General features: G+C 35.7%; 1 protein-coding gene across 1 annotated transcript in view; it reads right to left on the bottom strand.

Annotated features, from left to right (window-relative positions):
- Positions 1-10,936: 10,936 nt before the first annotated feature.
- The window catches only part of MAP4K5 (mitogen-activated protein kinase kinase kinase kinase 5), a 136,408-nt gene continuing 121,430 nt past the window's right edge, over positions 10,937-25,914 (bottom strand). Inside the window, exons 29-33 of the mRNA XM_060142785.1 lie at positions 22,788-22,856; positions 20,269-20,361; positions 17,673-17,743; positions 14,949-15,004; positions 10,937-12,549 (exon numbers count right to left, since the gene is read on the bottom strand). Coding sequence (XP_059998768.1) covers positions 12,462-12,549; positions 14,949-15,004; positions 17,673-17,743; positions 20,269-20,361; positions 22,788-22,856 — 377 coding nt within the window. The 3' untranslated portion in view covers positions 10,937-12,461. The remainder of the gene's footprint in view (positions 12,550-14,948; positions 15,005-17,672; positions 17,744-20,268; positions 20,362-22,787; positions 22,857-25,914) is intronic.

Below are 25,914 nucleotides of genomic sequence, written 5' to 3'. Positions count from 1 at the left end.
ATGGAGCATTTAAAGGTCAAATAAATAGCTGAGATGCCCAGGCAGGTGCTCAATCCAGATGACAGGATTCTCTGTGTCCTCTAGTTATCACAAGATAATCACACTGAACTAACTAATCCAGGAAGATTTAGATTTGAGAAACATGACCAGGATGAAGTCATATACCCAAAATTAAATGTCATATGTAGAACGTGTTAAATCTTACACTTACCAAAATTACCGAGGAAAGAACTTGTGGTTGAAGATCATAATGATTTAGTGAACCACTTCACTCACACTTGGTGAATGGGTTTGTTTTTTTAAGCTTCATCAAGTGACGGTTTATAACTATACAGGACATCTGTTTCTTTTATCAGCCCAGCATCCATTTCTCCTTCTTGTCAAAAGCCCAATATCCATTCCTTCTTCTGCTTTGGGTTTCTCAGTGGGACTATTGTTCAAGGTACTGCACCCTCCATGACCAAGGAATAACCAAACCCAGGCAGATTCTCTTCCCTAGGAACCTGGCTCTTGAGTGAAAAGAAACAGTGCAGAAGCCTTTTGGAGTGGATTCCTTCTGAGGGCCCAAAGGGACTCTCCACTGTCTCCTGCCCTTAGGTCTTCTCTGAACCCAGTTTTCAGCTTTTTCTTTAATCCATAACAACCAAAGAACAGCCAAAGAACCCTGATACAGGAGCTTAACTCTCAACTATGTTTATTTCAGATACAATTTCCTCTGCTTGGAATGCCCTTTACTCCCTTCTTTATGTTTCCAAATATTATTTTCCTTTAGAAATATAGATATTTGAGCTACACTTGATAGGTCTCCATTTAAGTAATCATAAAGGGACTGTCTGGATTCAGACAGATTCATCCCAACTTTCCAAACAACTAATATGTGGGTGTAGCAGCTGTAGATATGCGTCGGTCAGATCTCCCTTCAAGAGAGAACCTGCTACAAGAAATTAGTTAACCTTCAGAATTCACCTCAGCATTGGCCAAGTTCTCCCTGGGCTGCTCCCAGCTAACGACTGAGTTCTTCTGTATGGGTTTGAAAGCTGAGCCATTCCTTTCCAACTCGGGATTCCTTAGTGGACAATTTTTGCTCTGGAGCTCCCCCATTGACTGGCCAAGGTGTTCGCAGAGCTGCACTGCAGCCTGAGGCTCTATGCAACCCTCCTTCCTCCCCTTCTCATTTCACATGTACCAGCGCTGCACTGACAGTCTTCCTGCTTACCCTGTTCACACTTCCTTTTGTTCTCCACACAGGTTATTTCCCTAAATAAATCTCCTGCACTTCTAATTCCATCTTGATGTTTGCTTCTAGAGAACCCAATCTATGACAATGACTAACCTCTGGTCTTCTCATTTATAAAATAGGAACCCTACTATCTCATAGGATTAATGTGAAAATTAGATAATATTTCTCCCCAGTACAGGTCTTGGCACAGATTCTAATAAATGTTTTTATTGAAGTATCAATATAAGTACATACAGAAAAAAATGCGTCAATCATGAGTACAGCTTGCTGAGAAGTGAAAATATGTAACATTTCCAGCACCTCTAAAGCACCCCCTCATGCCCCATCTCAATCTTTATTCCCTCACTCTTCCTCAAAGGTAACCATCATCCTGATTTCTAAGACTATAGTTTGCCTGTTCTTGAACCTCATTTAAGTGAAATTATACAGTGTACTTTTAATGTCTGAATTCTTACAAAGAACTTAAATTTCTTGAGGATTGAAATCCATGTTGTTGTTGGTAGGAGTTCATTCTTTTTGATGGTACTGTAGTATTTTTGAGCTGTGAATATACCACAACTTATTTATTCTTTCTACTCTCGATGGACATTTGGGTTGTTTCCAAGTTTTGGTGACTATGAATGATGCTGCTGTGAACAATCTTATGTGTCTTTTGGTGAACACGTGTTTTAGGGGCAGACCTAGAATTGGAAATGCTGGATTATAAGGTATGTGCATGTTCACCTTCAGTTTTTCAAAGGTATATTGTACCAATTTACACTCCAATGAACAGTGTATAAGAGTTCCAGTTGCTCCATACCCTCATCAAACCTTCATATTTTCCTCCTGTTTCATTTTAGTCATTCTGGGGGAATGTGCAATAGCACTGTATTGTGGATTCATTTTGTAGCAGCATTTTTATTTTAATTTGGTTTTCCCTGGTAACTAATGAAGTTAATACCTTTCAAAGTGTTTACTGACCCCTTGGATGTTCTCTTTCTCTGTTTGGTTTTATTGGGGTACATTTTACATACCATAAAATTCTGTCATTTTAGGTCTGTAGATAAATGATTTTTAGTAAGTTTACAGAGTTATGCAACTATCAACACAGTCTAATATTAAAATATTTCCATTATCTCAAAAAGAAACCTCATGCCCATTTACAGTCACTCTTCATTCTTAACCCCTGCCCTATGCAACCACTAGTCTACTTTCTGTCTCTAGATTCCACCTTTTCTGAACAGTTCATATAAATGGAATCATTACAATATGTGATCTTTTGTGACTGGTTTCTTTCACACTTAACGTGTTTTTGAGGTTCATCCACACTGTAGCATGCATCAGTACTTTATTTTCATTGCTGAATAGTATTCCACTGCGTAGATATGACTCATTTTATTCATTTACCAATTGGTAGATATTTGGGTTGCTTCTACCTTTGGCCATTATGAATAATGCTGCTGTGGAGATTTACATACAAGTCTTTGTGTGGACATGTTTTCTCTTGGGCAGATACATAGGAGTGAAATTGCTGGGTCATATGGTGAATCTATGTTTAACATTTTTAAGAAACTGCCAAACTTTTCCAAAGTGTGCACCATTCCCACTAGCAGTGTGCAAGCACCCCAGTTTCTACACAATCTTAGATATTTGGTTTTATCTTTTTTTTTTCATTTTAGTCATTTTAGTGGGTGTGCAAAGTACAGGATTTTTGTTTTAATCTGCATTTCTCTGATAACCAAGGAAGTGAATACATTCACACGTATTTATTGACTGCATGGATGTTACCTTTTGTGGAGTGCTTATTCAAAATCCTTTGCCCATTTTTTCACTGGGTTGTCTGCCTTAATTCTTTATATCTTCTGAGTAGGTCTTTTGTGGATATAGGTAATGCAAGCCTCTTTTCCATTCTGTGGCTTGTATTTCCATTCTCGTAAAGGTGTCCTTAGGTGAAAAGAGCAACTTAATTTTAATTAGGTCAATTTTACCAACTTTTTCTTTTATAGTCAAAGTATTAATGTTTTGTTTAGGAAACCTTTTTTTACCCCAAGTTCATAAAGATATTATGTTTTATTTTAAAAGCATTATAGTTTTATAGATTTAGATTTATTTATTTACAATCTATTTGGTATTCATTTTTATTGAGTGAAGTTGCAGTCAAGCTTCATTTGATTTTCCATTAGTTTTCAATAAATTTTCAATAGAATTTATTGAAAAGGCTATTCTTCTTTTTTACTACACTGCAGTGTATCTGTTATACATAAGGTGACTAAGCATGGGTCTGTTTCTGTACTCTCAATTGTATTTCATTGTCTATCTTCATGCCAGTGTCACATTTCTTAACTGATAACTCTTGAAATCTGGTACCTAAGATTCCCAGGTTTCTTTTTCAAGATTGCCTTGGTATCCCTAGCCCTTTGCATTTTATTTTTTATAATCAACTTGTCAATTTTCATATAATATCTGCTTGGATTACAGAGAATCTTTAAATCTAACATTTTTACAACATCAAATCTAATTCATTAACATGGCATAATCTGCCATTTATTTAGGTCTTCTTTTTTTCACTGAGTTTTATTTTTTATTTATTTTTTTAAAGGACAGAAATTTATTGTCTCACAGTTCTGTAGGCTAGAAGTCTGAGATCAAGGTGTCAGCAGGGTTGGTTTCTCTTGAGGCCTCTCTCCTCGGCTTGTAGATGGCTGCCTTCTTGCTGTGTCCTCACATGGCCTTTCCTCCATGCATGCCCCTGGAGTCCTCAGTGATAGTTTTAAGTATAGAGATCTTGCATCTCATTTTCTTAGATATTTAATGGTTTTCTATACTGTAAATGGCATACTTGTAAAATTTCATTTTGTTTATTGCAGGTATATGTATATGTAATTGTTTTTTATGTTGACAGTGCATCCATCTGCTTTTCCAAATTCACTTACGATTTCTAACAGTTTATTTGCAAATAATGACATTTTTATTCCTTTCTAATCTTTTATTTTTTTCTTAGTTTTCTTTGTTTATTGAACTGACTAGGACCTCTAGTACAATGAATAACAAGCGGTGAGAGTGAGAATATTTGATTCATTTCTGATGTCAATATAGTAGATTTTTAACAAATGTTTCTTATTCTTCTCCTAAGTAAGATCCATTAGGACAATCTGAAATTCTCAGTAAAACCTAAAATGATCCTTGCTGCTAGGTTTGGTATGGAAGAGCTTCTTGGACCTTTGATACAAGATATCAGTTATTTTTCTAATGAAAAGGCATGTAAGGAACTTGAAAAAAGCAGAATTTAAAAAGCCCCACGATAAGTCTACCCATGTGTGACATACCGAAAGGAACTAAAGAATAAAAATGCACTTTATGCCTTTAATGAACTTTTTGGTTAAAAATAAAGGAGCCAACAGTTTTCTTTTCTCACCATAAGCAAGAAACTTTAATGCTCACAACCTCACTTAACCCTAACAACCATATGAAGTGGCCATTATTTGCAATCAACAGATGAGATGGACGCCTAGACAGGTTGAGTAATTTATCTAAGGTAAGTGGTAAGGGCTAAATGGTTTGGCCGGTAGGTGGCAACTGAGCATCACATTGAGATGTGTAATCTACATGTGCTGTAGAAATTCTGGAAAACAGAAAATAGAAAATAAACAGAGATGTCATGTAAAAGTTACAGCTTGAGTGAAGTAAACTAAGTACCTTGAGTGAAGTAAAGGATTTAAATTTTTGGTGAAAAATCAGAATTTCAGGATGGGAGAGCCATTATGAGTCAAGCAATGAAGGTGGAATGATCATGGCCTTTATGTGCTGGTGTTCCAGGGAGTATTAGGAGAGAAGGCTGGGACGTAGGTTTAGCAAAAAAAAAAAAAAAAAAAAAAAAAGGAGCTTGATAAAAAATGCTTTCTCTCACAAGCTCTTCTGGATTTACTTAACCAGTTCCCCACCCCATCCACCCCCCAATTACTCTGCCTTCTTCCACACTATGCATACCTTAGCTATAATCAACATTTATTGAATGCCTACTATGTGTAAGGTACAGTATAAAAAGCTGAACTTGTATGTTTGTTCATATTGTTTGTCATGTAACAGAAACATGCTTTTAATTAGTCTTCCTTTACATTAAAAAAAAAAAAGTAGGCACACACATAACCAAATAGTCCTATAAGGCTTGTCAACAAAAAGAGCATGCTCTTCCCCCATCTCTCTTACTTCAAAAACCATTTTCCTTCTTTTAGCAGATTATTTTATTTCCATGTCACTAATAAGCTACTTCTTGATTTCTAATTCTTAGGTATTATTCATTGATTTCACACTGTAGAGATGAGGATTTAGGTATTTTTAATACCTCACCATATCCTCTCTCAATATAATTATGCTGTGATTTTGATTAGACTATTATTTACTGTTAACGTTTTTATGGCATTCAACCACTGGTCATAGTTTCCTTTTCTTTCTTACAACATTTTGCTTTCCTGGAGTTAATATCTGGCAGTTTTTTGTTTGATTTCAACCAACCTTAAGTTTTTTTTTTTCTTTTTTAACATCTTCATTGGAGCATAATTGCTTTACAATGGTGTGTTAGTTTCTGCTTTATGACAAATTAGCTATACATATACATATATCCCCATATCTCCTCCCTCTTGTGTTCCCCTCCCACCCTCCCTATCCCACCCCTCTAGGTGGTCACAAAGCACCAAGCTGATCTCCCTGTGCTATGTAGCTGCTTCCCACTAGCTATCTATTTTGCATTTGGTAGTGTATACATGTCCATGCCACTCTCTCACTTCGTCTCAGCTTACCCTTCCCCCTCCCGGTGTCCTCAAGTGCATTCTCTATGTCTGCATCTTTATTCTTGTCCTGCTCCTAGGTTCTTCAAAACCATTTTTCTTTTTTTAGATTCCATATATATGTGTTAGCATACGGTATTTGTTTTTCTCTTTCTGACTTACTTCACTCTGTATGATAGACTCTAGGTCCATCCACCTCACTACAAATAACTCAATTTCGTTTCTTTTTATGGCTGAGTAATATTTCATTGTATATATGTGCCACATCTTCTTTATCCATTCATCTGTCGACAGACACTTAGGTTGCTTCCATGTCCTGGCTACTATAAATAGAGCTGCAATGAACACTGTGGTACATGACTCTTCTTGAATTATGGTTTTCTCAGGGTATATGCCCAGCAGTGGGATAGCTGGGTCATATGGTAGTTCTATTTTTACTTTTTTAAGGAACCTCCACACTGTTCTCCATAGTGGCTGTATCAATTTACATTCCCACCAACAGTGCAGGAGGCTTCCTTTTTCTCCACACCCTCTTCAGCATTTATTGTTTGTAGATTCTTTGATGATGGCCATTCTGACCGGTGTGAAGTGATCTGCATTTCTCTAATGATTAATGATGTTGAGCACTGTTTCATGTGTTTGTTGGTAATCTGTATATCTTCTTTGGAGAAATGTCTATTTAGGTCTTCTGCCCATTTTTGGATTGTTTTTTTGATATTGAGCTGCATGAGCTGCTTGTAAATTCTGGAGATTAATCCTTTGTCAGTTGCTTCATTTGCAAATATTTACTCCCATTCTGAGGGTTGTCTTTTCGCCTTGTTTATGGCTTCTTGTGCTGTGTGAAAGCTTTTAAGTTTCATTAGGTCCCATTTGTTTATTTTTGTTCTTATTTCCATTTCTCTAGGAGGTGGGTCAAAAAGGATCTTGCTGTGATTTATGTCAGTGTTCTGCCTTTTTTTTTCCTCTAAGAGTCTTACAGTGTCTGGCCTTACATTTAGGTCTTTAATCAATTTTGTGTTTCTTTCTGTGTATGGTGTTAGGGAGTGTTCTAATTTCATTCTTTTACATGTAGCTGTCCAGTTTTCCCAAAACCACTTATTGAAGAGGCTGTCTTTTCTCCATTGTATATTCTTGCCTCCTTTATCAAAAATAAGGTGACCATATGTGCGTGGGTTTATCTCTGGGCTTTCTATCCTTTTTCATTGATCTATATGTTTTTGTGCCAGTACCATACTGTCTTGATTACTGTAGCTTTGTAGTACAGTCTGAAGTCCAGGAGCCTGCTTTCTCCAGCTCCATTTTTCTTTCTCAAGATTGCTTTGGCGATTCAGGGTCTTTTGTGTTTCCATACAAATTATGAAATTTTTTGTTCTAGTTCTGTGAAAAATGCCATTGGTAATTTGATAGGGATTGCATTGAATCTGTAGATTGCTTTGGGTAGTATAGTCATTTTCACCATGTTGATTCTTCCAATCCAAGAACATAATATATATCTCCATCTGTTTGTATCATCTTTCTTTCATCAGTGTCTTATAGTTTTCTGTATACAGGTCTTTTGTCTCCTTAGGTAGGTTTATTCCTGGGTATTTTATTCTTTTTGTTGCAATGGTAAATGGGAGTGTTTCCTTAATGTCTCTTTCAGAGTTTTCATGATTAGTGTATAGAAATGTAAGAGATTTCTGTGCATTAATTTTGTATCCTGCTACTTTACCAAATTCATTGATTAGCTCTAGTTTTCTGGTAGTATCTTTAGGATTCTCTATGTATAGTATCATGTCATCTGCAAACAGTGACAGTTTTACTTCTTCTTTTCTAACTTGGATTCCTTTTATTTCTTTTTCTTCTCTGATTGCTGTGGCTAAAACTTCCAAAACTATTTTGAATAATAGTGGTGTGAGTGGACAACCTTGTCTTGTTCCTGATCTTAGAAAAAATGGTTTCAGTTTTTCACCACTGAGAACGATGTTGGCTGTGCATTTGTCATATATGGCCTTTGTTATGTTGAGGAAAGTTCCCTCTTTGCTTACTTTCTGGAGGGTTTTTATCATAAATGGGTGTTGAATTTTGTCAAAAGCTTTTTCTGCATCTATTGAGATGATCATATGGTTTTTCTCCTTCAATTTGTTAATATGGTTTATCACATTGACTGACTTGCATATATTGAAGAATCCTTGCATTCCTGCGATAAACCCCACTTGATCATGGTGTATGATCATTTTAATGTGCTGTTGGATTCTGTTTGCTAGTATTTTGTTAAGGATTTTTGCATCTATGTTCATCAGTGATATTGGCCTGTAGTTTTCTTTCTTTGTGACATCTTTGGTTTTGATATCAGGGTGATGGTGGCATCGTAGAATGAGTTGGGGAGTGTTCCTCCCTCTGCTATAGTTTGGAAGAGTTTGAGAAGGATAGGTGTTGGCTCTTCTCTAAATGTTTGATAGAATTTGCCTATGAAGCCATCTGGTTCAACCTTAGGTAAGTTTTTGCTTAGAAATAATACCATCAGTGATTGGGACTTCCCTGGCAGTCCAGTGGTTGAGACTTCACCTTCCAATGCAAGGAAGTGAGGGTTTGATCCCTGGTCGGGGAGCTAAGATCCCACAGGCCTCGTGGCCAAAAAGCCAAAACATGAAACTAAGCAATGCTGTAATAAATCCAATAAAGACTTTAAAAATGGTCCACATCAAAAAAATCTTTATAAAAAAAAAAAAGAAAGAAAGAATATCATCACTGATTGAATCCCTCCTCCCATGTCTGATTTCAGCCACAGAGGGAGAGCTCAGATTTATCTCCTACTCTTCCAGCTTTCTGCCTCAGGGCCTTCTCTGACACTGAAGGAGCCAACATGGTCCAAGTACAAGCTGCAACTTGGTACTTCAGGAGGTGATGTCCCGGCAGCAACTCACCTAGTGAGGAACGTGTCAAGATAAATGGTCCAGCCACTTGTCTTTCAGGAGACAATTGTAGGAACTATCACAGAGCTTCACAGAAGACCTGGTGGATCAAGCTGCCATTGTCTACACAGCAATGACCTCAATAATATACCTTTACATTGACCTTTCCTCCTTCTCCGTTTCAGTATCCCAAGTCCCTCACTCTGATTTTTTGGGGTCTGGGAGATGCATCAGGTAGTTTATTATTTAATCTTTCTGAAAAAGCCTCTCTGGGAGCTTCTGATATACTTCCTATGTTCTGTATGTCTGGTGTGGTGTCATCCTTGGATATCTCATCATCATCATCTGGGGAGTTCCTTCATCTCTCTCCTATGCTGAATCCCAGTCTTTGCACCTATGTCTTCATATTGCTTGGTTTATGACCTTATTTTTATGAAGCACATCCTCTGGTAGATTCTTGAGAAAGACTATATGAAAGGTGAAGTTTGTGAGACCTTGTACAAATAAAAATGTCTTCATTATAACCTTAGGTTCAATTAATAGTTTGAATCCAGAATTTTAGGTTGGAAACTTCTTTCAGAATTTTGAAGGCACTGCTTCTGTTGAAATTTGAAGTTATTCCAATTCTTACTCCTTGGTATTTGACCTGCCCCTTTTCTTCAAAAACATAACAGATCTTCTCTTTGACCCTGACATGCCTGAAATTTCATAATAGATTTTTTTCGTCCACTGTGTTCTTTCAATCTAAAATCTGAAGTTCTTTAGTAGTGAGAATATTCCTTGAAATACTCTACTGATTCCCTATTTTCTCTGTTCTTTTTTGGAACTCTGGGAGATTGGATATTGGGCCTCCTGGCCTGTTAATTTTCTTAATTTTTTTCTCCAATATTTTCATTTCTTTTTATTTTCTGAGAAATTTCTTCAACTTTATATTCTAAATCATCTATTGAATTACTCAGCTATGCTATATTTTTTCCAATAGCTCTGTTTTTTCAAAAGCTCCTTTTTTAGTATCCTACTCCTATTCATAGTTGCAACTTCTTTGCAAAGATACTTTTTCTTTTGACATTTTCTTCATTCTGCATAATCTGTTTCCGTTAGGTGCTTTTTCCCCTGTTGTTTTCTCTCTTTCCTGTAAGAGGCTTTCCTCAGATGTTTCATAACTCCTGGCTGTTTAATCATTTTTATTTTTATTATTATTTTAAAACATTTATTTATTTATTTTGGTTGCACTGGCTCTTAGTTGTGACATGTGTTGCAGCATGCGGGCTTCTTCGTTGCGGCGTGCATGTGGGATCTAGTTCCCCAATTAGGGATTGAACCCGGGCCCCCTGCATTGGGAGCACGGAGTATTACTGACTGGACCACCAGGGAAGTCCCTGTTTAATCTTTTTTTTTTTCCTTTTTGCGGTACGCGGGCCTCTCACTGTTGTGGCCTCTCCCATTGCGGAGCACAGGCTCCGACGCGCAGGCTCAGCGGCCATGGCTCACGGGCCCAGCCGCTCCGTGGCATGTGGGATCTTCCTGGACCAGGGCACAAACCCGTGTCCCCTGCATTGGCAGGCGGACTCTCAACCACTGCGCCACCAGGGAAGCTCATGTTTAATCATTTGTAATAGCATAGGACTAAAAGACTAACTGTAAGCTCTGGATGCATGCATGGGGTGGTGGGCACATTACGATTTTCACTGGGTATTTTATTATCTTCAACTGGGAGTTATCCAGCTGGGCAGTTTAGCCAGGACATTTCTGATGTCAGGATCTTTTTAGGTCTTTCCACTTGCACTGACCAGATGGCACAGAGAAGACTCTTCCAGTGTTGTTAGGATGGGAAGATCTGGCTGCCAGGATTCAGAGAGGAGGAGGAGGAGATTGGTCTTTGTATCCAGAATGTAAATATTTCCTGTTTTGAGTATGGTCCCCTGCCATCATTGTATCCAGTGTCCTTCAGTCCAGAGGCCCCATTTAAAATACCCAAAATAAACAGCAACACACTTACTGAAATCATAGCATTTTTAAAGGACAATACTTTATATATCTCATTTGCATAATATTTTATTGTTTGCATATTGCATAGTGAAAAGAACAGAGTCACAAGACTCATGGTCTGACTCAACCACTAACTTGCTGTGTGAATTGGGTTAAGTCTCTTAACCTTGCTAACCCCTTATCTCCTCATCTAAAAAAAGGAGATGATGATAATACCTACTATACAGGACTGCTAAAGACCGAATGAGATAGTTACACTGTCTTTCTCTCAAGGAACTGCTGAAAATGAATTTATAGTCTGCTCTTGCCACCCCTTTGTTCATCATCTCAACAATAACTGTTAAATGCATTAAGACAATAGGTACCAGTGTGATGCTTTCAGTTTGAATACTAATAATAGCAGAAAGGAAGAAAACTCAAGAATGGCCCAATCCTTACTTATCTTTAGAATACTGATTTTTATAATACTTATTTATACTATCCCATCAGGAATTAAATTTCATTTAAAGATTTTTTTTTAACCTACTCAAAATGAAGATCTATATATGTGAAAAACCCAAGAATACACATGTAGTTGCTTTACAATTTCCACTCTGGTATAGTATAAGTAAAATACATATCATGGGCAGTTAAACACTTTTCCCCCCTACATTAGGGATGATAATATATATGAAGATTAATTTCTTATGCATTATCCCTAATGTAAAAAAAAAAAAATCACAGGTATATTATGCTGCTTGTCAAGAATACATACACACAGTAGTCACACCTAGAAATACACACTCCTTCTAACAATATTTCAACCATCATCATTATCTTCTGTATGACCCCCTACAATTATATGTAGTTGAAAACACAAAACTCTCTTTAAAGGCAATTCTGGATGATATTATATTACAAAATACTTGCATTAAATAATATTGCATGTATGTATTGAACCTCCAAACACAGCCTTTAAACCCTCAAAGTACTAGTCTTAAAAGGTAAACAAAATTTTTATATATTATAAAAAAATTTAAGCTGCTCTGCAACCTTCCTTTGCTAAAAGTTAGATACATTACACCACTCCAGCAAGAGATTAATAAATAAGGATTAAATATTCTATTTTACAAAAACATACAGAATGGCCAATGTAAAAGTGAAAGGCTTACCTGATAATTTCTTTATCAAATTATGTTCATTAAGAAGGAATAAAACATGGTATAAAATGAGAAAACTGTCACTAAATTTATCTCTCTGAAGATAATCACATGAGTTGTTATCTAAAAATATCATGGCATCCTTGCTACAAACATTTTTTTTAAAAAGACTGTGTTTCCTGGAACTAGAGGACTATCTGTCTCATAGCTTTTATTAAGCAAACTTGATAAAACCACCACATAGTGGCAAGAGATAGAATAGCTGTTTCCAGCTACAGAAAATATTGAATTCTACCTTAAAGTACAGATCATTTGAGATATAACCCATAACAATTAAAGCAAATCATAGTGTAGTTTGTACTGAATTTCCTTAAGATATTTTTGCTTTCAATGGAGTGTATTCATTTTCCTGTCATTTGAGACCAATTTCTGTTGCTTAGTAACTATTTTCATGTCCAGCCAAGATGTAAAGATTGCTGTGTGCAGTAGGATTTTCTGTTGGCCTACTTTCCAAAACAACAACCCTGCAATTAAATCAAAACAAAAGTCTTGTTAAAGAGGAGAAACAGAGATTTCATCTTCAAATACTAACATCAAACCAGGAAAGAATATCATTGTTCACATTCACATAAAATTACACAGAGATCACATTAATAGATGCACAGTCAAATTCAGCTTTATATTTTATAGCTTAAAAACAAAACTGAATAAGAATTGATGAATTTATGAATATAAAATATTAAAAACATTTCAGGATAGTCTCATCTTATTCCAACTAAAAACAAATTTGCTTTACTCATATATACCAAAAAAAGGTATAATAAAGCTTTAGAATATACATGAACAAGAAGGGGATGGAGGAAGGGCTGAGACAATAAAACAGGATTTTAAGAGGCACCCACTCACACTGTTCTTCAAGGTATTTGCAAATAAATAGTAAAGTATGAAATGGGGCCGTCTCCCTTGTCCCTGGAACAAAGGCAGGGTTAAGAGTTCAATGAAAGGACCAATAGGAAGAAAAACCAATCAAGTGTCATATCATAGGATCTACACTGTGGGAAGACAGGTTTGAGAACAAAATAAAAAACAATATGCCAGTGCAGAGAAAAAAGTCTAGAAGGGGAAATGGGAGGTGGGGGGAGTTGCATAAATAATTTATATTTTTCTAGTGTATGAACTTCCTACAACTAGCATATTATTACTTTTGAAATGAAAACAAAAAAGTAATATATACTTAAAGCATGCATTAAAGAAAAGTAGAAGGCGAAAATAAAATTACCTATAATTCAACTGCCCAGTTTACCATTATTAATATTCTGACATAGTTTTCTTTCCTCCTAGACATTAATACCTATATTTAAACAATACAATTTAACAAATCACTTTAAAAATTAAGACAAAACAAAAGCCTTGGTTAAGATATATGTCTTAAAATCAAGGAGATGCCCAAGTAAGAAGATAATCAGAACAAGGCAATGGTCTGAAAAAAGTAGTTTTTTAGGGCAAGAGTGACAGAGAATGGAGAAACAATACAAACAAAGAAGGGATAGATGAAAGAGAAAATTCTGGGGGAAGGAGTTGGAAGGAAACAAGTAACTAAGAGAAATGGCTTCTGATGCCTACACTCTATCAAGCAGAAATCTCTCATACTATGTCTCACCAGAGTGCTATTTGTGCCAGGATCACTGAATGATCTACAATTCTTTTGTCAGCCCTTCCTGGAGAAGCAAAGGGCCTCCCATTCTACAGTCATTTACCAGGTGGTCCTCCAATTCTCTTTTATGCAGGACTAGTTACTAGGTTGCCATGCTCTCTGGGCTTGCCTTTTCAACGGCAATGGGTAGTTGCCATTTTCCAAAAATCCTTTTTCTCTTCACAAAAGTCTCTTCAAAAAATTTTTATGCAGTCATAACTCCAATTCTCCCCGACTTCCTTAAGTGTGTAATATCTAAGCAATGGTTTTGTGACTAGACTGAACTTGAAGATCAGAGGTTCTCAATCCTTGCCTCAGGACTAATGTATACCACTTTAGCCAGTTTTGCTGCAGTAACAACTTTTGGAAAATAGGAAGGGATAGGTATTTTACTCATTGTAGAGGTAGATAACATAGACTTTGAAGAACAAAAGCTATAATTCTTTTTTCATGAGAAAGCATAGTTTTGGAACTTATCTTTCACTTTGATCACAGAGACCACATAATTCCTTCTAATTTAGAATGACCTCAGAGACTCAGTCAAATATCTTGTGATATAAAAGTACATGTCAGGAGGTGCACATTCTGTTGGATATATACAGTAACAGTTAATAGAAGTTAACATGCCAGGAAGAAATGATGAAAACAAAGGAGCCTGAAATATGTCATGATACTAGGGACATAAACACCCATCTAACACATTTTGTCTTGGCTGAGTATAACTGTTTCTGGAATCATGATCCTCACACTGACAACAGCTTGCTTAATTGACTAATTAAAATATTTTTTCTCTCTCTCAATAAAGATACAGGGAAATTTCTCTAAGATTCTGAAGCCTCTAAGAGTTTTGTTTAACATATATAAAAATAAATAAATGAACAAACCAAACAAAAACAAACACGTAGATACAGAGTGGCTACTAGGGGGAAGAGGTAGGGGTGGAGGGAGAGTGAAATGGGTAAAGGGGGTTAATTGTATGGTGATGAAAGGAAACTAAACTTTTGGTGGTAAGCACACTGTAGGCTATACAGAACTAGAAATATAACACTGTATACATGAAATTTATATAAATGTTATAAACCAATGTTACTTCTATTGAATATAAATAAATATATTGAAACAATATAAGTATATTGAAAAATAAGTGTTTGAAACACAGTCAGAGGTTGACAGTATAATTAAAAATACAATTCTTGAACTCCTTTGGTAATAAAACAACCAAACTATTACCTGTCTGATCCTAATAAGCGGAAAACTCTTGTTTCATCTGAAATCTCCTGGGTAACCTATGAAAGAAAATATCCCATATTATTAGTCCCCATATTATTTAAATTATAATTTAAAAATCATTTAGATAGAGCAAGTATTAAAAAGAATGATAATTTTTGATAGACTCAATTCCTCAAATTAAATAGATTTTAGTAAGGTTTTTTTTGACTGCTTATTAGTAGAAACAAATCAACATTTATGGAACATCTGTTTGGGTCAAGCACTTTCCTTAGAACTTTTTATGATATGTATTATCATTCCCATATTATTAAAGAGAAAACTAAGACTCAGTGAGGTTAAGTAACTTACTTTTAGGTCATATAACTAGTAGACCCAAGATCTGAGTACAGGTTTGCTGGACTGCACAGCCCCTACTCCTTCCTTTACGTCATAGGGCAGATGCTTGAGGTGGCACCCCTCAGCCCACCTGATTTCAGCAGAGCTGCGGTAGACACTCCCATGCACCTGTGTCTTACATCTGTGTACTGGGGGTATTCCTCTGCTCTGTCTTCTCCAATACTAAAGAAAGAAGGTACTCAGTCGTGCACAGGTACTATTCCAAAGTGTGGGGAGTTGACACCTCTGGGGGAAACCCTTAACTACCAGGGACAGCAGTTGGTGTATAAATGCACCCGCCTCCCCACCTTCTGATGAGCCAATTCTGAGGTGTGCTCCACACTGTTCCTCAGTAGTTCCTATAGGATTAAGCCCTCGTTGCCCATAGTGAGAAGCAGTTTATTAATGTGCTCTTTGTTGGCTTTTTGTCCCTCTGCATCTTACATTCCTTATTCTGTCACTTGTTTTTCTGGGATCTACTCCCAAATAAACAAGGACCTGAGTCCTTGTTTTAGGGTCAGCTTTTGGAGGAACACAAACTCTTGACAGTGTGGATATAAAATAAGTATAAAAATACTCTGCTATCAATGAGTTTGCAGTCTAGCTGAGAAGATGGAATTAACAAACTTGAACCAGAAAATAAATCTGGTGCTATACTAAATGCAGCTGATTTTCAGAGTATTCAGTTCAGAAATGTTCCAATCTTTGTGGACTAGAATGGCTGATTTTTACATTATGAACATTATAGGCAGGCCCAAATTGAAGGATGAGAACAAAACCAGAAAGAAAAAGGTAAGCAAGATGACTTAAAAATAGGAGGTAGAATTCACACTTGATATGGTAAACAAGTAACTTCTACAGATTTCAAACCACAGGAGTGACACAGTGAAAACAGCATCTGAGGACAATTAATGTTATGGCAGTAAGTAGGACTGTAGGCTTCATTAAATGCAGGGGCCTGGTGACATTTAGTGACATGGGTCAGTAACTAAACGGACGCTTTCAAAGACAAGCTGATTTACGTCATTTTCTCTTGGAAGCATTCTAATTCCACTGATTTACATCATTTTTACTTGGAAGCATTCTATTTCTGCATTCATATAAGAGGTGGAAATAGTTATATCTAAATAACAGTGTAAAGGTAATTCAAATAGAAGATTTTAAGCTTCAAAATAAGTCCATATATTTGTGAGGCTCTGGTGTGCAAGAATTACACAGGTACTCACACAAATGGGAAATGTCTCTGTTAGTATTCTCTTAACTGTTAGGATTCACCTCTCAAGGTGGGAGCCCAAGTCCCACCTCCTACATGAAATATATCCCGATTATCTCAGTAGAAGTGATTTTTGGAGACCCTTCACATCCAGGCTCTGTCACTTAACTAGTTCTGTAACTCTGGGTAAGTTACTTAATCACTCTGTACCTGTAAAATCGGGAATATGAATAGTACATAACTTTACTTTGAATTGTACCTAAACCCCACTGTATTATTAGCCTTCAATAAGATAGCATTTGTAAAGTGCCTGGAAGATAGACATCGTAAGGGTTTGATATTATTTATAATTATGCTTCATTATGTCTTCAGTGCTATAATAAGAATAGTGTCCTAAATGTATTTGATACTCAATAAATATTTAGTAAACAAATTAATTTTCTTAGATTTTCCTTAGTCCCGTGATCCAATACATATTAATTTAGAATTTAAAATATAACATTAAAAAAGAAGCTGCAGGGGCTTCCCTGGTGGTGCAGTGGTTAAGAATCCGCCTGCCGATGCAGGGGACACGGGTTCAAGCCCTGGTCTGGGAAGATCCCACATGCCGCGGAGCAACTAAGCCCGTGAGCCACAACTACTGAAGCCCGAGCACCTAGAGCCCGTGGTCCCAACAAGAGAAGCCACCACAATGAGAAGCCTGTGCACCACAACGAAGAATAGCTCCCATTCGCCACAACCAGAGAAAAGCCCGCGTGCAGCAACGAAGACCCAACGTAGCCAAAAATAAAAATAAATAAATTTATACAAAAAAAAAGAAGCTGCACATTTATAGATTATGGAAAAGGCTTATTACCTTTAGAAAAGTTTAGTAAGTTAGCAACCATATTTATAAATTACAAATAAGAGGACTGAAATTGTGTAAACTCATGTTTGACAATTCCTCGTGGCCACTGAGAATACAATAAATACAAAACTGAACATTATTTGAAGGGAAAATACTGGCAGTTTTGTTCTACCGGCATTAAAGGCATTAAACATAGCAACGTGGGTTCAGAAAGAAAATACATAAAACGAATGTTTCAACTTTTAAAATCTTTAATGGGAATCACTGGAGGTAATTAGAGAAATCTTACCTCATCTGATTTGAAGCTTTTACCCTGCATTCCATGTTTCCAGAAAGCCAACACACTGTCTTGAAGGCATACTAAAAAGATAAGGGAGAACGGGACTAAAATAAGGCACATAGTAGTGCATTATACATTTTCCTTAACTGTCTTTAATAAATGATAATGTAAGGCTATTCAAGTGCTTGGTGCAAAATTCCACTGTCTAGACCATTAGTTCCCAACATTTTTGTGACTAAGTCATGACAAAGCTCAAATAATTTATTGAGGCAGGGTCATGGAAGTTTTCAAAGATACATTATAACAGGCATTTATTTAAAAATGAGCTAACTTTTGATGAGCTGGACATCAGCATATTAATTTTTCTTTCATATACTATCTTTTGTCTTAGGTAAATAAAGTAATAAAAACATAACTGGTTTTTTGGATTAAAAACATGATCATTTAAATAATGTGATATATTTAGAAGTAGCTATTAAGGAAGCATCTTTTATTTCTGTTCACATATTCCCTATTATAAAATTAATTTTTAAAAATAAACCTGTCCTGTAATCTAAAATTTAACCACACACTGAATATTTCTGATCTGTGAACCAATTCTTATTTGGAGGGGCTAGGGCCTCTCAGCTATCGTACCCACTGTTGCTGCCCAACCCCATCAGGGCTCCAGAGCCCACCAGGCCTTTGCCCTGTCCTTGCAGGTCCCACTGTTCACAAGTGTGGTCACAGATTTGAGCCAAGCTTGCCCAACTTCTTGATGGCTTTGGAATCAGGAACGACCGTGACCCCAAAGTGTGGCCACCTCATGACATGCCATATCCCCTCTTGCTGCCCACCCATCTCCCACGATCCCCTGGGGTGGCCTGAGGGTCTTGGAGGAAAACCTGTTCTCGCTGTGCCTTGTCCATTTCTGTGTCCTGCCTGTGCTGGGCCCACTGAAGCACACATATGGGGTCACTTAGTGGTTTAGAAACAGAGTGGCAGGGCCCCCAATTTTGGGGTGGGGGGGAGGCAGCAGGGCCTCTGGGTCCTTCCTGGCCAGAGGCTAGAGTCACTAAAGCACAGTGAGAGAAGGAGAAAACCAATTTGATTGTTGGAGAGTTAGCCATATGCCCTATACCAGTAAAGATGATGGGAGAAAGTGATTGAAATTTATTATATTTCTTACTAGAATACTGACTCTGTAAAAAGTTAACATAAGAATGTTCTGGAAACATAATTTAGCTCAATAAACATTAAAGTATTTTGCAATAACCAATCATACAAGCTTCACTAGCCATGAAATAAAAAAACAGGTAGTACTGGCTTTGTTTTTAAAGGTGACTTAAAGGGACTCTTTTTACCCAGGAGGATCCTTGAAATTATTCCAAAGTTCACTGGAAAGAAGAGATGGTAGCCTAGGAGGAACAAACTTTCGTAGAACGAAAATATCCTAAAAAATTTGGCATATATGAAAAAGTTGAGGTACTAGTGTGTTTCAGTTAAAATTAAGAGGACCTAAAGATCTGTATATTGGAATCTCTATTGAAAATATTAAATCTTAGAAACTGGCATGCAACAGCCAGCATACAAAGGACTAAAAGAAGAAAATATTTCCAAAATGCCTTTTGTCATGGCATCTACAGAAAGTTTAGGTTTTCTGCTTGAATAAAATTTCCAATCATAAGCAAATTATTCCTATGTAAGAGGGTTACCCAGAGGGATGAATGTTCTTTGCAATAGGGCAAAACTCCACTTGAGAAACCATTAAATTTTTAAAAAATCAACAGAAAACTTTCTAAACAGTGAGAAACACATTTTTAAAAGTATATACATTTAATTATAAAATACACATATTTTTTACAGCCCAAATAAAAATCACCAATTTTAACTGTTTTTGACTTAAAGTAGAACCATATCATGAATTGTTCAAAATGTTTCCACCCATAGTATTTTTTCATAAGTTCTATCACCCTTGAGGAAAATACTTACTGACATATAATCAGTGAGGATGCAAACAATAGTAATTTTTATCATAATACCAATGATATTACAGAGTAAAACACTCATTGACAAGGAAGCAAATTCAAATGGCATAGTATTTTCCAGATTCTGTGGGAAAGTATTTATATTTAAATAGACCTAAAAGCAAAAACCATCAACACACACCAACCAGAATCTTACACGGCAAAGAATTCTAGCATATCTAACATTGTTAATCACATCACACAAATACCTTCATGATTTGGAAAGAATTAGAAGAAGTATAATTCACTTGATGCAGCAAAGGGAACAATGAATAGAAGAAATGATTTCATGTTTTAAATATTCAAGAAACGACAATAAAAGATTTATTACGGTCCAGACCTGCACTGTCTAATATTATAGTAACTAGCCCTGTGTGGCTATTTACATCAAAATTTAAATTAATTAAAATTAAAATGTAGCACTAGCCATGTTTCAAGTACTTAACAAGTGTGGTTAATGACTACTGTATTTAAGAACACAGAGAACATTTCTATATCAAAGAAACTTCTATGAGATAGTGCTGGTCTAGATAACCCTAAGAACAGAATGAACAAAAAACCAAGTACTCTAAATGCATTATTAATAAAAGGAGACTTACCTACAGATTCAATGCGAAAATCAAAACTTAGCTCAGAGGCCAGTTTCTTACTTGATTTTAGTTTTCCTTGTAGATTTACAATTTTTACAAATTCTTAAAAAAAGAAAAAACAAGTCAAGACTGGAAATGCAGATTTGCTAAAATAAATGTAACTTGATAAGTGGATTTTACATGGATATATAACAATATTAATAAAGTTCAATTATTTCTCTTGATTCAAGTATGCCCAGTGAAAAACTGTCACTGATAGATTCTATAAGAGTGAGGCCTCCGTTGTAAATGGCAATTCCACCAGTACTTTTTTTCATAGTTTATATTGAACACATACGTTCTCATTTTTTAAAAAGTGAAGTGTTTCTTTAATAGCGGTTAACTTGGTGCCTAAATATTCAGCAATAGGAGTTGGTTTTTTCCCCCTTACAAATTACATAACATATGATAAGTAATATTTGCAGTAATTCTTAACTTTAGTATGTAACTAATATTCTACAGAAGTACAAGGGAGGAAAAAATAGTACTCTCAAAAGTCAGAATTTCTTTATAAGTAAACTCTGGGATAGACAGTATATGTGAATATTTCTATTTCCCTTTTGTCCATTTGTTTTTTAATTTAACCATCTTAGCTCTGACTTGGAAGATATCTTCACTCTGCATTACTTTCTCATCTGTCTACCATTATTTGTGATTACACACTTATCGTGATTACACACCTATCTCCATTGCTGCTTAGTAAAACTGATTTATACCATAGAGTTGACAAACAATTTTCGAAGTGTTACACTGCTCCCCTAAGAAAAAAAGAACAACTGAAGAAAGTCAACTTTCCATTTACTATGAATAGCTGGGAAATGGAAGTCCTAATTAATCAAAGGTTTAAAAAATTTTTTTAAAAATAAATAAATCAACAAAATGAAAACTAAGTACAATTTATTTTCCTTGTTTGACTCAGAAGGTATTTAGGCATTTAATGTTAAAGGTTCAATACTACTACAATTAAATTCTGATCATCTGTTTATTTCATTAATTAGTACTGAGTCTTCTACTTGTTTGGGTAAAAAATAATTTATCAAATTCACTTAAGAGTAACCAAACAACATGCCAATCTTATCAGTATTCAAAGAATCAAAAATACTTAAGGGATAATGGGCAAATGAAACACTCTGGGTTTGGTTTACTTATCTATAATATTAGATGATCTTTATGATTCTAATGATTCTTTATGATTCAAATCCACTAGGGAACACTTTAGAGAACAGAAATTAAGACAAAAATACAGGTAAATTAAGTAGTGGAACAATTTTAAAAATAACCCTAAACATCTATGGGCAGGTCTAGTAATTTTAAAATATTGGAATGAATCAAACCACAGCAAATATTGCCAAATTTCAAATATAATGCCAAGTCTGGGTGAACTTCACTTGCAGGATTCATTGCATTAAAGTAAGGGGGATTTTAAGAATTAGAGTGCTTTGTTTGCAAAATTGAAAACACCTGTTGTTAAAGTTTTTCTGTCTCTTCCACTGCATATACAGTACAACACACATCTATCAGTAACACCTCTCGCTGCATCAAAAGAATCACTACTAGCAGGTAAAGGTGCCAAATCTATTTGTGCATTAGAATATCACACTGACATGATTCCAAAAGTTCATGTTATATGACTACAAGTGACCAAATTAGTATAACCTTCTATTTTTTCATTAATTACAATGAATTATACAGAATTTTATACAGAATAATTTTATACAGAATTTTACCCCAAGGTTATGGCAAACTATTCTAATACAGTTGTCCCTCGGTATCCACGGGGAATTGGTTCCAGTACCCCTCACGGAGACCAAAGTCCATGGATGCTCAAGTGCCTTATATGAAATGGCCTAGTGTTTGCATATAACCTACACACAACCTCCCATAGACTTTAATTTTAAAAAATATTTTTATTGAAATATAGTTGATTTACAATATCGTATAAGTTTCAGGTGTATAGCACAGCGATTCAGTTATACATATGTGTGTGTATATATATGTAGATATAGTTTTTTTTAGATTCTTTTTTTCCCTTATAGGTTATTACATAATATTGAGTATAGTTCCCTGTGCTACACAGTAGATCCTAGATTACTTATAATACCTAATACAACACAAAAGCTATATAAATAGTTGCCAGGCACTTGCAAATTCAGGTTTGCTTTTTTGAGCTTTCTGGAATTTTTTTTTCTAAATATTTTCAATCCATGGTTGGCTGAATAGAGGATGTGGAACCTACAGATACAGAGGGCTGACTGTAATGTTCCCAAGTAGGCCAAACAGAATAAAGAAAAAGGTCACAGAGGACAGTCTGACAAACAGATCAATTAGTTACTACATCTGTAGCCAATTTAGGTTTTTCATCAATAAAACAATGCCACTTAAGGTGGAAAATTGCAAATCTACTTTACTGATTCTATTAGAATCAATTCCATGAAAAGGTATGTTATATCAAGTAGTATACTTAGAATAAACTTTAAAATAATACTTACTGTCTAAACACACTAAAACAGTATCTCTCTCCAATTGTGTTACATGAATGGAATCTAACTGTTGGCTGCCTTGGGGGGAAAAAAACAAGGTTACAGTTATATAACATGCATTAAAAACTAGAACTTAGAAAAGAAACACAAATTATGATTTTTTTCTGTGATTTTAAGCTAGCCTTTGAAATAAACACAGAAATTATATTTTGTAATTGTCTTGTCAAAAACTGTATGTAAGTCAATTTAAAAGAACAAAGTCCTATGCAAGGCTAACTGAGCTGAGAAAGGCTCAATACTACATTTAGTTAATACCTCTGCTAGTTCTAGAAAGATGAGTTACAAAAATAAAATGAAGCAAATGGTAAATATGGGGAAGAAAGTAAGATGCATGCTATATACAGTGACTAGATTTTGCTTTGCATTTTGCAGTAGCCAATGGGAAGATGAAAACAAGATCAGTTACGTGCATCACAGTGTCCCTGAGATAAAAATAAGTCAGTAATTCAGAAAAAGCAAAAGGATTAACGAAACTATTAGAGAGAAATTTTCCTGGTATTTGGGGGGGGGAATGGTGTGTGTGGGGGGGTGTACGCACGTAGGGAGGAGTTCCTGTATTAACAGGACACCAGGGTAGCATAATGAACAATACTGTCAACGATATCTTTGCAGGAAGCAACTTTCATCACTTTGCTGATATCACAGTGCTACTTCTCTTAACATCTGCTAATAGAAGTCATGACATTTTTGTAGAACATTTTTGGTAAAACAATTTATTTTAGCCACTCAGATGGTGTGAACGGTCTAGATGAAGCTAAGAAAACATTTTAGATAATTTAAGAGCAGTCATTCTTTTTTTTTAAAATTAATTTTTATTGGACTATAGTTGATTTAAAATGTTGTGTTAGTTTCTGCTCTACAGCAAAGTGAATCAGTTATACATATACATATATCCACTCTTTTTTAGATTCTATTCCCACATAGGTCATTAAAGAGTACTGAGTAGAGTTCCCTGTGCTACAGATTCTTATTAGTTATCCATTTTATATATAGTAATGTGTATATGTCAATCCTCTTGAAGCTTTTATTAAAAATTTTTCAATTTTATTTTTTTATACAGCAGGTTATTAGTCATCAATTTTATACACATTAGTGTATACATGTCAATCCCAATCACCCAATTCATAACACCACCATCCCCAACCCCCCGTGGCTTTCCCCTCTTGGTGTCCATACGTTTGTTCTCTACATCTGCGCCTCAACTTCTGCCCTGCAAACTGGCTCATCTGTACCATTTTTCTAGGTTCCACATACATGCGTTAATATACGGTATTTGTTTTTCTTACTTCACTCTGTATGACAGTCTCTAGATCCATCCACGTCTCAACAAATGACTCAATTTCGTTCCATTTTATGGCTGAGTAATATTCCATTGTATATATGTACCACACTTTCTTCAACCATTTGTCTGTCAACAGGCATTTAGGTTGCTTCCATGACCTGGCTATTGTAAATACTGCTGCAATGAACATTGGGGTGCATGTGTCTTTTTGAATTATGGTTTTCTCTGGGTATATGCCCAGTAGTGGGATTGCTGGATCATATGGTAATTCTATTTTTAGCTTTTTAAGGAACCTCCATACTGTTCACCAGAGTGGCTGTATCAATTTACATTCCCACCAACAGTGCAAGAGGGTTCCCTTTTCTCCACACCCTCTCCAGCATTTGTTGTATGTAGATTTTGAGGATGCCCATTCTAACTGGTGTGAGGTGATACCTCACTGTAGTTTTGATTTGCATTTCTCTAATAATTAGTGATGTTAAACAGCTTTTCATGTGCTTCTTGGCCATCTGTATGTCTTCTTTGGAGAAATGTCTATTTAGGTCTTCTGCCCATTTTTGGATTGGGTTTTTTGTTTCTTTAATACTGAGCTGCACGAGCTGTTTATATATTTTGGAGATTAATCCTTTGTCTGTTGATTCATTTGCAAATATTTTCTCCCATTCTGAGGGTTGTCTTTTCGTCTTATGGTTTCCTTTGCTGTGCAAAAGCTTTTAAGTTTCATTAGGTCCCATTTGTTTATTTTTGTTTTTATTTCCCTTACTCTAGGAGGTGGATCAAAAAAAGATCTTGCTGTGATTTATGTCAAAGAGTGTTCTTCCTATGTTTTCCTCTAAGAGTTTTATAGTGTCTGGCCTTACACTTAGGTCTTTAATCCATTTTGAGTTTCTTTTTGTGTATGGTGTTAAGGAGGGTTCTAATTTCATTCTTTTACATGTAGCTGTCCAGTTTTCCCAGCACCACTTATTGAGGAGACTATCTTTTCTCCATTGTATATCCTTGCCTCCTCTGTCATAGATTAGTTGACCATAGGTGCATGGGTTTATCTCTGGGCTTTCTACCTTGTTCCATTGATCTATATTTCTGTTTTTGTGCCAGTACCATACTGTCTTGATTACTGTAGCTGTGTAGTATAGTCTGAAGTCAGGGAGTCTGATTCCTCCAGCTCCGTTTTTTTCCCTCAAGACTGCTTTGGCTATTCAGGGTCTTTTGTGTCTCCATACAAATTTTAAGATTTTTTGTTCTACTCCTGTAAAAAATACCATGGGTAATTTGATAGGGATTGCATTGAATCTGTAGATCGCTTTGGGTAGTATAGGCATTTTCACAATATTGATTCTTCCAATCCAAGAACATGGTATATCTCTCCATCTGTTGGTATCATCTTTAATTTCTTTCATCAGTGTCTTATAGTTTTCTGCATACAGGTCTTTTGTCTCCCTAGGTAGGTTTATTCCTAGGTATTTTATTCTATCTGTTGCAATGGTAAATGCGAGTGTTTCCTTAATTTCTCTCTCATATTTTTCATCATCAGTGTATAGAAATGCAAGAGATTTCTGTGCATTAATTTTGTATCCTGTAACTTTACCAGATTCATTGATTAGCTCTAGTAGTTTTCTGGTGGCATTTTTAGGATTCTCTATGTATAATATCATGTCATCTGCAAACAGTGACAGTTATACTTCTTCTTTTCTAATTTGCATTCCTTTTATTTCTTTTTCTTCTCTGATTGCTGTGGCTAGGACTTCCAAAACTATGTTGAATAAAACAGTGGTGAGAGTGGACATCCTTGTC

Source organism: Lagenorhynchus albirostris, chromosome 1 (genome assembly GCF_949774975.1).
Source record: "Lagenorhynchus albirostris chromosome 1, mLagAlb1.1, whole genome shotgun sequence".
Lineage (NCBI taxonomy): Eukaryota > Metazoa > Chordata > Mammalia > Artiodactyla > Delphinidae > Lagenorhynchus > Lagenorhynchus albirostris.
This window is presented reverse-complemented; position numbering and strand designations above follow the sequence as displayed.